The 18,547-nt window shown below is 38.7% G+C and overlaps 1 protein-coding gene across 6 annotated transcripts in view; it reads left to right on the plus strand.

Moving 5' to 3' along the window:
* The first annotated feature begins 599 nt into the window (after window positions 1–599).
* Window positions 600–18,547, plus strand: part of LOC104592934 (membrane protein of ER body-like protein) — a 124,131-nt gene continuing 106,183 nt past the window's right edge. For 5 of the 6 annotated variants that reach the window (XM_088900754.1, XM_010252497.3, XM_088900752.1 and 2 more), the window contains exons 1-2: window positions 600–1,183; window positions 15,840–16,475. In XM_088900754.1, the coding sequence (XP_088756880.1) occupies window positions 985–1,183; window positions 15,840–16,475 (835 nt within the window). In that variant the 5' untranslated portion in view covers window positions 600–984. The remainder of the gene's footprint in view (window positions 1,184–15,839; window positions 16,476–18,547) is intronic. The other variant, XM_010252489.3, reaches the window with a different exon arrangement.

Consider the following 18,547-nt stretch of genomic DNA (forward strand, 5'->3'; position numbering starts at 1 on the left):
TCTTTGCATTTTTAGTATTTTCTATAATTTTCAATGTTTTTTATAGTTTTTGTTTTTGTTACATTTTTCTATTTTCTACAATCTATAGATTTTCCTGTATTTTTGTCATTTATTTGCAATTTCTGTGTTTTTCTATAATTTTTATTTTTTCATTTTGCGTTTCAATTTCTATAGTTTCTATAATTTGAAAACAACTTTTTATTTTGTTTTCAATTTCTATAATTTTTTATATTTTTTGTAATTTCTGTGTTTTATGTATTTTATATTTGAACATATTTTTTTGAACTTTTAGTGCTATAGTGAGTTTTAGACATTTTAAAAAGTTGCAGTGTGTTTATGATAAATGATGAAAAACAGGTTTAGACAAATTTCCTTATAAAAATAAATAGAATAAAAAAGAGTTAAGTGGTATGAAATCAGATTTTTTATTTGAATCATAAAACAGCCTACTGGGCAACCAATAACGAGTGAACACGCCAATGTTCTGTCTCCCACGTGAATCCCATGAATTACACTGTATTCATTTGTGATTGGTTGCCCTGCCCGCTGTACATGATTTTATCTCCAGCATATCAGTAGCATTAAATCAAGTAATCAATCCAGGGACACGAGAGATAAGAGACCCAGGCTCCCAGCTGAACCAGTCCCGATCTGCTACTACAAAGACGCTACCTTACACCTACCCACAGACAGCACAGCCGCACATTCGGATCATCTCCTCATGAATGATAATGTACGAGTACGGTGGATTTTTCCGATGTACGGCTATGGTGTCTTGTGGGTACTGTTGTTGTGGGTAGCAGATTTGAATTCAGCTGTATCTGATTAGCGCGTTGGGTTTTGCTGGTTACAGTTCGGCGGGATCCAGCGACAGTTCGTACTCAGATGGTGAACCCGGAGTATTTATTAGCTGCCTCGTTGACCTTTTTATCTCCCTAAAAGGCCATAGTTCCTGGCACATCCACCGTTTCCTACGGGAGAAGAATGGACAAGGAGGAGAAATGGGTGGAGGAAGAGGAGGAGGGCGGATCGGCTTTGAAAGGAAGGCCGCCTAGACATCAGGTTACCATCTCTACAGATACTACCGTTGCCACTAGTACTACTATTGAGCAGGAAGAAAGAGCAGAATTGGATAGAAACTTTTCCATGGATTGTAATGATGGAGATGGAGATGGAGATGGAGGTAGGCCACCTCTCAACTACCGAATCTACTTAGTACTTTCTTTTCTGTTACAACCCATTGTGTGAAATTTCTCTCTCAACTTTCTGCTTCTTACTTTCTGTCAAACCAAACGTAACCTTAGCGGTTCTGCCTTGAGTTTGTTACTTTGTTATAATACTCTCGTATTAAGTTGTAAATTGATGGGAAGTATAACTGTTCTCGGTAAGCATCTTTACTCTCATGATTTTACAATCATTCATGAATTGCAGTGGCTCTTCACCCAGTTATCAATCTCCGCAGTGGCCCGCAGTGTTGAAACTATGCATACTTTTGCTTCATGTTTCCATATTTGTTCATCTCTCCTGTTGACTCCACCCCATATAGTTATGATTTATGAATGTATCGGGTACTACTGCATGTACTGAAGGATGCATTGGCATCCCCAGAGGTTTTTGATGAGTCCTTAGAGTAATGCTTGATGGCAGTTACATTGGAAATACTGGTCCTGTTGGAATTAGTGATGCCTTTTATCCATCCATCCCATGGATGGAAGCACGATATGGCAGTTTAGTAGCTCTGGTGCATCAGAAAATTAAAGCATTGCTGAGTGTTTGGCACATATGGAAGAGGAGAAGTTTTGTTTCTCCAGAGTGGAAGGTGGATCAGTTAATGCCATTGCAAATTTCACTCTATCATAACAGATCTTCCTTTATTCCTCTTTGGTGCTTAGATTTTGTAATTCATTTGCAGATTGTTTTGCAAAGACAGAGGATCATGGGAAATATGTATAACAAATTAACAATTGTTCATATCCCCCACCTTTTAAAGTCTTTGAGGCCTTCAGAAATGGTTTGATTTTTCCTGTCTCTGGTGTAAATTTTTGTAAAACATATTATTTATGTTTAAGCAGCATGAGGTCAGGGACAGTATTGCCCTTTTTTACTAGGAAAAATCATGCACTCTATGGAAATGGCTGCAACATAACTCAAATGTGAACAAACCAGTGATAAAGTGTCACATCATAGTGATGTGACATCATTAACATTGTTAAAGTCTTTAATGATTAGTACACCTTGTGAAACATGAAGCAATGAAAAATAAGTAGCCCATGTGATGTCTTTAACGTGATTAGTTGAAATTTTGATGTAATGTGCCATAAAAATTTCAAAATGCACTGTAGTTGGACTCTGTTTACTATTCTATTTTATGTCTACTTTTGTTCTGTACTTGTGTCCCACTTATAAGGACAGAAGAGTCCTTTAGTTCTAATATGTTAACATATAAGAAGCATCAGACTAGGATGGGAGACATATTTCTTTTTTCCCACTTTTCTTTCTTATTTTCTGATTCCTCCACTCTTCTGTGCGTAGTCATACTTAGTCACTAAAACATGGTATCAGAGCATCTAGTCACTTGCAATCTTAATAAGGGAGATTTTGGGACATATGATATACTCTAAGATTTACAAGTGCTGCAATTCTCATATAATGAACTGTGATATCATCTAGGAGGGTTCTTGAGGCTTGTGATCCACCCTAGAATTAGTCTCAGGTTCTGCAGTGCATTATTCTTAATCCTAATTGGTTCAAACTCTCTCTAGTTCAGGTCAGAAATAGGGGGTTCTTTCTATTTTACTTGTGGTCAGTTGGTTATCATGTGTGATTGCTCAGTGGTGTGTGTGGTGTTTTAAGTTCTTTAGTTATCAAAGGATTATCTTGATAGTAGGCAGTGGCATTACCAATGGTTTTGTATAAGCTCGTCACTAGCTAATGAATCTGAAGATTTAAAGGCATTTTGAGAACATGGTAAACATCAAGGACTTAGGTTTGTACAAATATGTTAAATATCGTTACTAAGCTTATACAAAATTGTTGCTAAATATCAAGGAAAAAGGTTACAGAAGAATTCAAAGACTTTGTAATACAACTAATAGAGAGAAGATTTAAAGGCATTTTGAGAACATGGTAAATGCCAAACAAACAAAGACCAATGGAAAGGGAAACAAATCCCTATCCAGCAATAGAAGACAAGGATCCATGAGCAAGTTTAACCTTATTATTACCAGATAGAACTAAATAAGAAGAGAAAAGAGGAGTTACCGGTCATATGATTTGTGGCCCTTAAATCTATGATCCAAGTTGACTGAGAAGGGAAGGACGAAAGGCTGGTTTACTTGAATTTGCTGCATAAGAAGTGGAGGGAGTAATAGAGATCTCCTCCAGTTGTCTAAGGACACACCCAAACTGCTCAAACTGATCATGCATAGTACTTAGAAGACCTACCTTAGGTATAGAGGCCACAAACTGAACTGGAGAGGTTTTACCTTGACTCGGCTGCTGTTGGCCTTCCTGGTCAGATGTGGAGGAAGCAATGTTAGCCACATTGGGCCCTCTGTTCTACTTCCCCTGAAACTTCTTAGGCTTGCCACTCAAGTCCCAACAAAACTCTTTTGTGTGCCCAGGTCTCTTACAATGGGTACTCCACAACTTGTCCTTGTCATCTCCTCCTTTCTTCTGTACCTCATCCTTCTTGTTTTCGCCCTTAGACAACAAAGCAAACTACTCCTCCTTAGTAGGATTCATAGCAGCCCTCCTAGTTTCCTCAGATTGAACTAAAGCAAACACCTCTTCAAGACATGAAACTCCTTACCACCCCAAATCTGAACTTGAATAGGCTCGTAAATTGAGATAGGACTTGTCAAGAAAGCAAACACCCTTTCTTAAGAGAGCAACTTTCTCTATGTTGAAGCATTCTTTCACTTTTCCAATCTATAGATTTCTAATGATCCAACTCTATCCACATGGAAGTAAGAGATGAATAATAGGCTGCAAGGGACTTCTCATCTTGTTTTAAGGCTGGGTTGACTTGGAGTTAGTAGATCTGAGCAAAATGTCTTTGTTTTGAGTATGTTGACTTTGCTTGGTCCCAAATCTCCATGGTTGTTTCAGCCCACAATGAGTTATTCCTGAGAGAAAATGTTTAAGGGGTTCCATAGAGAGAAGAATATAGAGAAGATGGTGAATGCTACCTTCATTTCCCTAATTCCTAAAAAGGAAGGAGTAGTGGAGTTGAAGGATTTTAGGCTGTTTTGTAATGGTAGAATACTGATATGTTTCATTCTATTGCCAATGGGCATATTTATACAGTAAGCTGCTGCAATAAATAGAAAGAAAGAAAAATAGAAAGAAAAGAAAATAGAAAGAAGAAAAAATAGAAAGAAGAAAAAATAGAAAGAAGAGAAAATAGAAAGTACAAAAATAGAAAGAAAAAACTTTCTAAATCAATCCTTCCACAATCCTAGGAATATATACAATTCTATTTTCAGATCTGAACCAGTAACCCCACGTTTTCCAACACTCCCCCTCAAGCTGGTGAATAGAGATCCTCCATTCCCAACTTGGCTATAATTCTCCGAAAGTCTGTACTATTGAGCCCTTTAGTAAGTACATCGGCCAGCTGTCCTTTTGTAGACACATAGGGAGTGCAAATCAATTTGTTGTCCAGTTTCTCTTTTATAAAGTGTCGGTCAATTTCGATGTGCTTCGTCCTGTTATGTTGAACAGGATTGTGAGCAATATTGATGGCTGACTTGTTGTCACAATATAGTTTCATAGGCTCTTCTCGTGGAATCTTCAGGTCTTCTAAAATTATCTTCAACCAGAGTAATTCACACATTCCTTGTGCCATAGCCCTGAATTCTGCCTCTGCACTTGACTGAGCCACTACATTTTGCTTCTTACTCCTCCAAGTGACTAAGTTTCCTCCTAAGAAGGTACAGTAACCAGAAGTGGACCGTCTATCTACTAGAGATCCTGCATAATCGGCATCTGTATATGCTTCAAGAGTCAATCCTCCATTTCTTCTGAATAAAAATCCTTTTCCTGGATTGGCTTTCAAATAGTGCAGAATTCGATGAGCAGCCTGCAGATGAACTTCTTTAGGATTATGCATAAACTGACTTATTACACTTACAGCATATGCAATATCCAGTCGTGTATGTGCAAGATAAATGAGTTTTCCAACTAGTCTTTGGAACACCTCATTGTCTACACTTGCATTCTCGTGGGCTTCTCCAAGTTTATGATTGGGATCTATAGGCGTGGAAGCTGGTTTACATGCCATATTTCCTATTTCTCTCAAAAGATCAACAACATACTTTTGTTAAGAGATAAAGATGCCTTGTTTAGAATGTGCAACTTCAATTCCGAGAAAATACTTTAGTCTCCCCAAGTCTTTTATCTCAAATTCTCTGGCAAGGTAGTTTTTCAATGCTTCCTTCTCCTTTTTATCATTCCCAGTAACGATTATATCATCCACATAGACTAATAGTGCAGTAACTCCCCCTGAGGCTGTGTGTTTGAAAAACAATGTGTGGTCACCTTGACTTTGCTTGTAACCTGTACTCAGCATTACCTTCGTAAACCTTCCAAACCATGCTCTCGGAGATTGTTTGAGACCGTATAGTGCTTTCTTCAACCGACAAATTTTGTTCCCTTTAATGCCTTCTCCAAAACCCGGTGGAATGTCCATGTATATTTCCTTTTCTAGATCACCATGGAGAAACGCATTTTTTACATCAAACTGTTGCAAATCCCAATTATAGTTAGCAGCTAACGACAGTAACACCCTTACTGTATTCATTTTAGCTATTGGGGCAAAAGTCTCCTGATAATCTACCCCATAAGTCTGTGTATATCCCTTGGCTACTAGGCGTGCTTTGTACCTTTCTAATGACCCATCAGATTTGTACTTAATTGTGAACACCCATTTACAACCTACTGTCTTCTTGTTTCTTGGTAGATCCACAACTTCCCATGTGTTGTTTTTTTGTAATGCCTCCATTTCCACTCTCATGGCTTTTCTCCACTCCTTATTAGAAAGTGCCTTGGCTAGAGTATTAGGAATTGGAATGGTGTTAAGGCTGGCTAGAAAACTTTTATGGGATTTAGAGAATCTTTGGAATGATACATATTTGGCTAAAGGGTACAATGGGCGTTTGGTACATTCTCTGGTTCCTTTTCTCAATGCAATAGGTAGATCATACTCATACTCAGACTGTGAAGGTGTAGGTTCAGGATCTAAGCATCTCTCAGTTCTAGGATTAGGAGTTGAATCTTGGACTTGCACAGGTTGAGGATCTGGATTTTTCCTCCTAGAGTAAACCTGCATATATCTCACATTATCATGCACATCATTCGTGGGGTTAACAATGTCCGAATTTGGTTCAATGGTCGGGTTGTTTGACTCTTGTTGAGACTCGGGAATGTGGGGTTCAGAGGAATGTGACTCAGAGGGATGTGATTCTTGACGATTGAATGTCTGTGAGGAGGGTAAAACATCTAGGGAGAGTAGATCCGAGGCCTTATCTTCCATTAATGAGGGCTCCCCCTGAAGATAAGGTTGAGTGAAAAAAGATTTTCCTTCCTCAAATGTGACATCGATGGAGGTGTAGAATTTTCTGGTGGCTGGATGATAACATTTATAACCTTTCTGAGTTGGGGAATATCCCAAGAAGACACACCTGATTGCTTGTGGGTCTAATTTTTCCTTATTATGGACATGAACAAAGGCAGTGCAGCCAAAAATTCTTGGTGTGAGATTATTTGAGGCTCGAATATCAGGGTAAAATTGAGAAAGGACTTGTATTGGGCTTCAGTTGTCAAGAACTTTAGATGGTAGTCTATTCATGGTGTAGGCAGCAGTAAGGACAACTTCCCCCCAATATTGTTTTGGCACCTGATTTTGAAAGAGAAAGGCTCGGGTGGTTTGCAAAAGATGGCCATTTTTTCTCTCAGCTACCCCATTCTGTTGGGGAGTGTTAACACAGGAGGATTCATGCACAATGCCTTCTTTCTGAAAAAATGGGGACAAATTCTGATTAAAATAATCTGTAGCATTATCAGATCGAAACCTTTTAATTCTCACACCAAACTGAGTTTGGACCATGTTATGAAAGTTGGGAAGAATCGTACCCACATCAGATTTAGACTTAAGAAGAAAAATCCATGTGACCCTAGTGCAATCATCAATAAAGGTGACGAACCATCTGGAACCAATAATGTTGGGAATTTGAGAAGGGCCCCATATATCTGAATGAATCAAATAAAAAGGAGTTGAAGATCTTTTATTGCTGATTGGGAAAGAAACCCTTTTGTGCTTAGCAAGTTCATAAACATCACAATGAAAGGTTTCAACATCAATTCCTTTAAATAAGGAAGGAAACATTGTTTTTAAAATAGGAAATGAAGGATGACCAAAACGGAAATGATGACGCCAAATTAAATCTTTATTGGAGGTAGATAAGAATGACTCGTGTGTGACATGCATAACAGTGTGAGATGATTTGCTGGTTGCTTCAAGGTAGTAGAGTCCATCTCTTTCCTTAGCAAGTCCAATCTTCTTCTCCGAAACCTAGTCCTGAAATACACAGTAAGAAGGGAAGAACACAACATTGTAGTTCACATCCTGGGTGAGTTTATGTATAGAGATAAGGCTAGTGGATAACTTAGGAACATGAAGCACATTTTTAAGTAATAGGGATGGAGTAATTTGAATATTCCCAATCCCTGCCACTGTGGTGAAAGAACCATCAGCAACATAAATTTTTCTATTACTATGACAGGGTGTATAGGTGAGAAAATGTAGTGAAGAGGGTGTCATGTGGTCAGTAGCTTCAGAATCAAGAATCCATGGAAAAACACTAGCCGAGGCATGTAATCCTAGAGATAAAGACTCACCTGAGAGAGCAAGAGAGGTAGAACCACTTCTTGGTTTCAAGGATTTCAGGAAGCACCTTAGCCTTTGAATTTCTTCATCATTAAATGGTCCCTGACTTGAGTGTTCTTGCTGCGGGGTTGTGGAGACATTATGGGCCTGTTGAACTCCTTCTGAAACTCCTCGATTTCCCCATTCCTTGCTGGATGTGGGAGGTTTCCCATGAAGTTTCCAGCACCGATATTTTGTGTGTCTGGGCTTCTTGCAATAGGTGCACCAGAGGTTATCGTTAGAGTCACGGGTGGTTGTGTCACGAGCCAAGTTGTGATTGTTCTCACCCTTTGAACCACTGTAACTTCCTCCCCTTGCCACCATGGCTGAGCCTTCGGGATCTTTAGGCTCAAGCATGATTCCACGGCGGCTTTCCTCAGCTCTGACAAGGGCTATGACTTCATTCAATGGAGGCACTTCTTCTTTGCCAAGAATTTGTATTCGGACCTGATCAAATTCAGCATTCAGTCCGACCAAAAAATCATACACCCTATCTCTTTCAATAAAATTCTTCAAGATCACAGCATCATCTGCGCACTTTGTCTCAAGAACCCGATAATGATCAAGTTCATGCCATAAATTTTGCATCAAATTTGCATACTCTGTAACACTCCTACTCCCTTGTTTGGCCGCCACAGTCTTCACTTTGACCTCATAGACACGAGCAGCGTTATAGGCTTTGGAATAGGTTTGTCGGACAGCATCCCAAATAGCCTTTGTAGAGGGAAGAAACATACAAGTATCACTGATCTCGAGTGTCATTGAACTCCACAACCATGACATAATCATGGAGTCCTCTTCGTCCCAAGCATCAAAATTTGGCTCGCCCAACCTTGGTCCTGTTCCAAGGAGGTGACTAATTTTTCCTTTTCCCTTCAAATAGGCACGCACTAGTTGTGACCACTTCAAGTAATTCTGGCCATTCAGTCTATATGTTGCCTGAATATTCTGCAAATCACCAGTGTGGGGATGGGAATTTGTTGCTCCTTCATCGGTTTGGACGGGAGCACTTGTTGCAGTCATGTCGGACATTGTTAATGGAGGAAAAATAAGGCCAACAGGAAAGGAGAATAAATGAACACTTCTGGTTACAGATCAACACTGAAGGCCAGAAGAGAAAAACACAAAAAACTGGCAATGAAGGCCGAAAAAATCTCAAGGTTGACAAACCTAGAGCTCTGATACCATGTTTTGTAATGGTAGAATACTGATATGTTTCATTCTATTGCCAATGGGCATATTTATACAGTAAGCTGCTGCAATAAATAGAAAGAAAGAAAAATAGAAAGAAAAGAAAATAGAAAGAAGAAAAAATAGAAAGAAGAGAAAATAGAAAGTACAAAAATAGAAAGAAAGAAATAGAAATAAAAAACTTTCTAAATCAATCATTCCACAATCCTAGGAATATATACAATTCTATTTTCAGATCTGAACCAGTAACCCCACGTTTTCCAACATAGGCCTATAAGATTAATCAGCAGCCCATACAAGTTGTTGGCTAAGGTTCTATCCAAGAGACTGAGATATGTGCTTCATGAGGTGGTTGGGGAAGCTGAAATGGCCTTTGTAGAAGGGAGGCAAATGCTGGATGGGGTTCTAGTGGCTAGTGAATGCATTGACTCTCGTCTGAGGAGTGGCAAACCAGGTCTGATTGTAAGGTCGATTTTGAGAAGGCCTATGACCATGAGGAATGGGGTTTCCTAGAAGAAATACAAAGCTTGATGGGGTTTGGGGAGAAGAGGAGGGCTTGGATGTTTACGTGTGTATCTACTGTCTCCTTCTCAATATTGCTAAATGGAATATCATCAGAATTCTTTCAGGCTTCTAGGGGTTTGAGGCAAGGAGACCGGTGTCTCCTTTGTTGTTTGTTATGGTGATGAAAATTTTGAACATATTACTAGAGAGAAGCAGACAAGTGGGCTTAATTGAAGGTTTTAAGGTAGGAAGAGATGGACCTTGCATTTCTTATCTGCAGTATGCAGATGATACTTTGATTTTCTTGGATGCAAAGGTGGAACAGATGCTGAATTTGAGGGCAGTTTTGGCAAACTTTGAGCTGTTATCAGGGCTGAAGATAAAACCTATCTAAAAACACAACAATAGCTGTTAGAGAGGTTGGGAGGGAAGTGTTGAGGGAGTGTGCTGATGCTATGGAATGCAGAATTGGTGAACTCCCTTTCACTTGGGAATGCCGATTAGTGGTGCAGTGAAGTCAGTGAATATATGGAAACCTCTCTTGGAGAGAATTGAAAGGAGGTTAGATGGGCGGAAAGCTAAGTATTTATCTCGGGGGGGGGAGCGACTCTAATTAGGATTGTTCTTTCAAGTCTTGCAACATATTACTTATTTCTTTTGAAAATTCCACCTAAGGTGGCTGAAAGGATTGAGAAGTTCTAGAGGGATTTCCATAGTTTTTAAGGCGCCAAGGTGAGACTAGGCGACAGGGGGGCAACTTGTCGCCTAGTCGCTTAGGCAATGGATTTTTTTTTTTAAGTAAAACCATATATCCTAGGGTAGTTCCCTAGGTTCCATAACCATCTTTCCTTAATAATTATCCATGATTTTCATAAGAGAAGTACAAATTTCATGTTTTAAGTTTAAAAAATCAACATTTTAAGAGAAGAAAAGGAACAAAGGAAAGAAAATTCAAAAAATATAGGGGCTGAACCCCTACTTTTGTTATAGGAAAAGAAGAAAAGAAAAGGTGGAAGAAGAAGAAGATTTGTAAGAAGAAAATATGTTGATTAGACAAAATTTTAAGTTCTTCCCTTGCTTATTGATTCAGGTTCTGAAATCTTTGAGGATTCAATCAAGGATCAAAACTTCGATACGATATGCCCCGTATCGGGTATTGTATTGTATCTTTGGCGCCCCAATACACATGTTTACAGGTGTTTTCGGGAACCCATTTTTTTTAATATATATATATATATATATTTAAAAATGAAATTGAAAACCAAAGAAATAAAAAAATAGGGGGAGTATCGTTATAAGTATTGATACACCTCTGCTGATACATAGAGGTGTATCGATACTTTGAACCATGGGTTCAAATACAACAATTAGCAATGTTTGTGTTGATTAAACCCTAACAAATAAGAAAATAATAAAAAGAAATTAGTACATAAACACATAAAATGAGTATTCTAGTTTAATAGTGCCTATTTTGTAATTATAATGTCAAAAAATTAAAAATATAAAAGTATTTTATATCATAGGCGAGCCTCCAAGGGTGCCTTGTCGCCTAGGCATCGCCTTGACAACTATGGGGATTTCCTTTGGGAGGGGGTGGGGGGAGGGGGCAAGAAATTTCATCTAGTGAGATGGGACAAGGTGTGTAACCCACGGGAGAAGGGAGGGCTGGGGATAAGGAGAGTGAGAATTTTTAATAGGGCCCTACTAGGGAAATGAGGTTTACAGGGGCTCAGAGCAAGCAAACTCAGGGGACACCATTCCAGGATCAGTAGTCGTGCCTCCATTGGCTACTTCTGATCAGGGTTGTCCCTTGAAGATTTCTTACCGCCCAAAAGAAATATTGAAGAAAGCTCAAGCCTACAACACCGAGGAACACAAGAGTAGGGTGAAAAATTGGTTCAAAAGAAAGAAGGGCGACAAGAGAAAGTTCCTAGGGCTTAGAAGACCAAATTTAAAAAGAGTGGACTAGCAGGAAGAAGATTTTCGGACGTGGCCAGAGAAAAAAAGGAGAAGAATGGATTTGGGTGATAGCTAAGTATGATGAAATTGGTAGGAAGAGGATCGTAGGTGGAAAAGGAAAGTTTTCTGGTGACTTCCCCATGTCTTCCTGTGATTGGCGATGTTCGGCAATTTCTTTAGGTTAGTAAGGAGATTGAAGGAATTGGTGGTTTCTCCAAGCCCGAAGTTGCAGCTGAATTGACCCTAGAGGATAGATATGAATCTGAGAAAACAGATGTGATGATACCAGAATTTCCTGTCTCTGCAGAATCAGAGTGGAGGAAAGGGGAGGAGGAGACAGTTCAGAAAAGAAAGGTTAGTGTTAGTTTTCAAGCGCCAAGGCGCCAAGGTGAGGCTGGGCATCTGGGGGGCGCCTTGTTGCCTAGTCGCCTAGGCGATGGATTTTGTTATATAGAAAACATAGATCCTAGGGTAGTTCCCTAGGTACCATAGCCATATTTCCTTAATAATTATTCATAATTTTCATAAGAAAAGTATAGAGTTCATGTTAAAGTATAGAAAATCAACATATTCATGAGAAGAAAAAAAAGAAGGAAAAGAAAATTCCAAAAATATAGGGGCTGAACCCTTATTTTTGTTATAGGAAAAGAATAAAAGAAAAAGTAGTAGTAGTAGTAGTAGAAAATGTGTTGATTAGACAAAATTTCAAGTTCTTCCTTACTTATTGGTTCAAGTTTTAAAGTCTTTGAGGGTTCAATACAGCATTTAGCAATGTTTGTATTGATTAAATCCTAACAAATAAGAAAATAATAAAAACAAATTAGTATATAAACACGAAAAATGAATATTTAGTTTAATAGTGCCTATTTTATAATTATAACGTCAAAAGATAAAGAGTAAAAAAATATTTTACAATGCATAGTACAAAATTGCTTGGCGATTAGGTGAGGCGAGCCTCAAAAGGCGCCTTGTCGCCTAGGCATCGCCTTGACAACTATGTTGGGAAAGGAAAAGTCTGGTGTCGAAGAATTACCTGAAGAACAGGGTGAAAACCTGGTAGAGGATAAACTGCCCGGCAGCCAGGACATAACAGTAGCATTTTCCTTACGCCATACTGCATACTCCACACTACCCACTACAGGTTCCTTCTTCCGTCCATCTAAATAACCCGTAAGTTCCCGGGAAGTAATGAAGAGCATGGCTGAAACAGACCATTCTTTGAAGTTATATTCATCCAACAATACACTGGTAATCTGCAAGCTGTGCAGATTTGGATTTTCCAGATTAGGAGACCTCCCACCAGTTCTATTATCCCTAGAAGACAGTTCTCCCGATATTGAAGACATCTCCTTCCTCTTACAGTGATCACAATTGAAAACTCAGTACAAAGAACACTATTTCAGACTTACCGAAGCTGTTGCAGGTCTGATAACCCCTTGTAACAGGTCTGAAACCAAGAACAATCCGCCTCTGTACTGTGCTGAACTCTTCTGGACTAGACTGGGCTTTGATTTCTGCTGTCGTAGACTGGGATCACCCTTACGATCTGTACTAGGACTGTCGAAGTCAGTCCTTCCACCTAGATCTGTTCCACACAGATCTCTCTTAGCAGCCGAATGGCTACTACCTGCTGCAAGGTGTCTAGTAGGGCATCGGTTTCTGGAACAAACTCCCCTTGGGCCCTACAACCAAGGGAAACCCTAGATACAGACCTTGCTGTGTTCTACGGTCAGCCCTAGGGTTTCTTCACAGTGGCCAAGATAAAAGAGAGAGAGGAAAAAAGGAATAGAGAAGAGTAGAGAAAGGTGGCGGCTGTAACTAGACAGACAGATTAGTGCTCTGATACCATGTTTGCTGGAATACAGCAGCTGAAGAAGAAGAAGAGAAGAAGTTTTGAGAAAGGCGGCATACACACTTCAGCCAGCCCTACAATCTTATATAGATGATTATAAATAATGTTACATGAATGGACTAGAATGTCCCTGATTAGTGATGGGACACCTAGACAAATAAAACAAATAAAACATTAAACAAGTTTAGGCCCAATAACTAAGAACTTAAGACACAAATACGACTAACATAAACACTAAAAACAGCCGAACCAACATGTGACATTTATTCCCAACTTGAGGGGGAGTGTTGAGTTTTGGGCTGATATAACATGTTTTTTATTTACATAGCATAGTTAGGGAGTTATTGGGCCTTAGGCCCATTAGTTTATGTTTTAAGTTAAGAGTATATAGTCTTTGTACTCTCTTTTATTTATGAGTATATAGTCTAATGAGTAGACTATATATGAGTATATAGTCTAATGAAAAGGGCGGCCAGACCTAATTTTGAGCTTCTCCCATTCTCTTCTATCTTTCATCTCTCTCTTTCTTAGCTGAAACCTTTTCTCCTCTTTCTTTTCTTCTTTCTTTTACAGTTTTTATATCAAAATAGGTTGTCCAAACCTTTCTACTAGAATAAAATTAGAGCTATTCCTATTCCGACCTCTCACGGGGAGGATTTCATGATTTGGGGACCTAATCTGAAAGGTACTTTCTCAATCAGATCTGCTTAATCTCTTCTTGAGAGAGAGAATATTAGTGATAATAGGAACATTAAGGATTTGAGAAGTTTTAATATCCCATAGATTTGGAAATTGAATTTCCCACCCAAAATTCGATATTTTATGTACCTCCTCCTAAAAGGTCAACTAGTATCTAAGGCGGGACTCGTAAGGCTTCGCATGAGTTTAAATGTGGACTGCCTTTTCTGTGGTTATGTGGAAGATTCATATAATATCCTTTTACAGTGCTAGATGGAAAAGCATGCAGCTATTCCAAGTCCTCATGAGGATGAGAATGTGTGTAGTTGGTGGGGGAGAATTAAAAGATCCATGAGACGTTATTATGATAATATGCTTTTGGAGAATGTGAGCATGCTGTTGTGGAAAATCTGGAAAAATCGAAACAACAATTTTTTTAATAATAACTCCATCAGTCCACCTTTAATCATTGAGAAATCTAGAACAGTCTGCTTGAGTTCCATCTCTCTCTCCTCATCAGATAGCCTACAGGTCAGCTCATTGACTTCTCCAATCATGGTCAGCAGGAAGCGTCTGTGTAGCCATGAGGTCAAGATAAACTTCGATGCTTCAAGGAAAACCAATGGTAGATGTGCAATCGGTGTGGTTGCAAGGGATCACAAGGGTAGGATTTAATTTGTGGTTAGCAAAGACATTGGCTCATATACTATTAACATGGCAGAAGCTTGGGTGGCTCAAGAAGCTCATAAGGTGGTGACTTGCTTCAGAGGCTCTGCTATCATTATTGAAGGAGATTCGAGGGTTGTCATCAATGCTTTGAAGGGTGCTGATCATCCTCCATGGAATATCAGGACTGTTCTTGAAGAATGTTATCTCATTTGTCGGGACTTTTCTATTACTATCTCGTACATGCATGTGTTTCGGGAAGCCAATTATGTGGCTGATTGGTTGGCCAACTTGGGTCTCAGTAGGGAGGTCTCTGGTCCTAGTATGATGAATAGTGAATTCTCTTGTCTTTGTTCGTGTGATGCATGGGGTCGGGCTGTAGCCTCTGTGTTTCTCAATTGTACCAACAAAATGAAAACTGATTAAAAATAGACCTGTATAAAAACAGATAGTTAATAGACCTTTCTGGACCTTCTTAGAGCATAACAGGATCTCTACAGAACCCCATGGCAAAGATGCTCTGTTTGGTAGTGTTACAGCACTCTCACATTCTTTGTTCACTGCTACAGAAATCCCAAACAATAAACCTTGGTCACACAAAGATATTCTAGAAGGATCCAGCCAATAAGATATTCTAGAAGAGAAAAAACTAGGTTTTTCTATGACAGATTATGCTCTGATACCATGTAATCTGTCAAAGAAAACCTAGGAAGAAGGAAGGAGAGAGAGAGAGAGAGAGCAATTATTGATCAAAAAAAAAAAAGAAGAGAACAAGACAGAAAACTGAAAAAGTTAATCTCTCTTGGGTCAGTGGTGGCTCTCACTGCACTCTATTATATTATTAAAATTATAATATTACAGAGATGTCCCTGAAAAACAAGGAATTACATGACACCCCTGTGCCACTAAAACCGTACAAAAAGACCCCTCACAACAAGTACCACAAGCACCAATATAAAGTCTACTTTTTTGTTTTCTTTTGGGGTTGCATCTGGTTTTTTTTGGCCATGAATTTATTACAATTGTGGGACATTGAACAATTTTTTTTTGGCATGGTTTCAGGAACTGTAGTTGCGGATGGAGTTGTTGGAATGAAATTTAGTGTTGTTGACCATTCCATTTCTGAGAAAAAGCTACACAATGAAGAATTAGATCTTACCACCAAGATTCTTGATGTTCAGAATAATTGGGTACCTAGAAGCAATCATCAAATTCATGAGAATTTGAAAAATGAGTGGCAGCATGGTTTCAATCTTGTGCCACATGAAACGTCCAGTGAAAATGTAAATTTGAGTTTTAAGCCCGTTGATAAACAGTTGGAAGAGCATACAGACATTGGATTCATAAAAGAGAGACATCTGGCAGTAATTGACTTGGATGTTGAGAGGGTATTAGTGGAGCAGGAAACACATGATTTATACTGTCCTAACTGTAACTCATGCATTACTAGGAGAGTAATTTTACGTAAAAGAAAAAGGAAAGTACAGAATATTCAGTATGATGTAAAGCAAGCAAAAATTGAAAAAGTAGATCAATCTAAGTCGGATGATAGTTGTCCTGAGCCTTCACCTAGTGCTAATGTTTGTGATCCAGTTGAACCTGGTGTGGATGGTAGTCTTCAACCTGCAGTCAATGATGAAGATCATGGGCCAGATATATTCAGATGTTTATCTTGCTTCAGCCTTTTCACTCTGACAGGTAAAATTTTATTCCAAGCCTTTTAAAAAGTATTGCAATAGCCATTGTATGGTTTGTTGCTGTGCAGTTGTTGATTAGGATTGCTTTTGTTGAGAATGAATTAGTTTGTGTGGATGTTATTTCTGTTTTCTTCATCTTGGGTGATTTTTGTCTTTTTAAGGGTTATAACTGTCTTTTTATCAGTTTTTGTAACCCTATATATAAATAGATAAAGAGGCAGCTGATGGTTGCATGATTTCTTTTTTGCCTTAACATAGAACTCCTATTATTATCTTCTCTTGTCTTCTAATTCCTCTTATTTTCTTTTCTCTCTTTATTCGTTTCATCAACAATTTCAAGTTGGTATTGCGGCATAGATCCCATTTTTTCAGTTGCTGTTTCTTTCACAAGCAAACAGGTTAAAAATCATATAACTTAGGGCAGGAGTCATATGTGAAAGATTGAAGAAATTGACAAATCTCTATTTAAACCTCTGAGTTGCCCATTTATTGGGAGCTTTTTGCATATTTTCTAGATTTCTGCCTAGGTATGAGAACCTAGAAAGGTCTGTTTTCTGTTGGTCACATTTGTTCAAGGGTATTTTTGGGTATTGAAAGCAAAAATTGTTAACCATGGAATTGATACCAAGTGGTGTTTTTGGATTGATATGGAAGAGAACTAAAAGGAGAGAATGAGATAGTGCTTTTTGTATTGGTGCAAGTTGGGCTGGATTAGGTCTGGTTGATCTCAACCCTAACCTAACCTGTTGACTTTAGGTTGGATTGATGTTTCATTTCTTTTTGCTAAAATATTCTTATTTCTTTGATTTAAGATTAGCATATTAAGGTTAACTGACTTTACCATTATTTTATGTACAAGATGGTACTTTAGGAGTATTATACTAATATTACACTAAAAGACTTATTTAGTCCTAGGTTACAGTAGAGAAGGAGAAGACGAAGAAGGGTTCGGCTAATAGAGGAAAATCAGTCGTCTCTCTAGTCGACCCACTTGTATTTATCTCCAATAACATAGTTACAAGAAAGACCATATTCTCCCTCATAAGTGATGGGACACAACTTAAACTTAAACAAAACAGACCTTTCACTCTCAAATAGATAAACCCAAATGACCAAAATACCCCTGTTTTGTGTACTCTAACACTCCCCCTCAAGCTGGAGAGTATATGTTATATAGTCCCAGCTTGTCACAAATATAATCTACTCTGCCCCGAGACAATCCCTTTGTAAAGAGATTTGCCCACTGATTTCCTGAGCTCACATGAGATGTGGTTATCACTCCACTTATCACTTTCTCTCTCACAAAGTGAGAATCGACCTCAATATGCTTGGTTTTGTCATGGAAGACTAGATTGGAAGAGATGTGAACAGAAGTTTGGTTATCACAGTATAGTCTCATGGGTTTGTCAACCGAGAACCCCATCTCTTGTAGCAAGTTCTTCAACCATACTAGTTCACATGTGGTATGAGCCATAGCTCTGTACTCAGCTTCTGCACTACTCCTTGCCACCACTATTTGTTTCTTGTTTTTCCAAGTTAGAAGATTGCCACCAAGGAAGGTACAATACCCTGTAGTTGGTCTCTTGTCTGATATAGAACCAGCCCAATCAGCATCTGCATACCCTAATATTTCAAGAGTCCCTCCACTTTGGTATAGTAAAGCACGACCTGGAGCACCCGATAGGTACCTAACAATCCTTAGAACTGCTTCCTAATGAGGAATCCGAGGATGTTGCATAAATTGACTCACCATACTCACAACAAATGATATATCTGGTCGGGTAATAGTCAGATAATTCAACTTTCCCACCAACCTCTTGTATCTTCCAGTATCATCAAACTCTTCACCTGCATCAACACTCAACTTGACATTAAGTTCCATAGGAATCTCTGCTGGTTTAGCACCTAACAGTTCTGTTTCTTCAAGTAGGTTAAGAACATATTTTCTTTGACATAAGTTAATTCCATGCCTTGACCTTGCAACTTCTATTCCCAGGAAGTAATTCAGCTTACCCAAATCTTTCGTATTGAAGTGGTCCTGTAGGAATTTCTTCAACCTGTCAATCCCATTAC

The sequence above is a fragment of the Nelumbo nucifera genome, chromosome 3 (genome assembly GCF_055504915.1).
Source record: "Nelumbo nucifera cultivar China Antique chromosome 3, China Antique-T2T, whole genome shotgun sequence".
NCBI classification, from domain to species: Eukaryota; Viridiplantae; Streptophyta; class Magnoliopsida; order Proteales; family Nelumbonaceae; genus Nelumbo; species Nelumbo nucifera.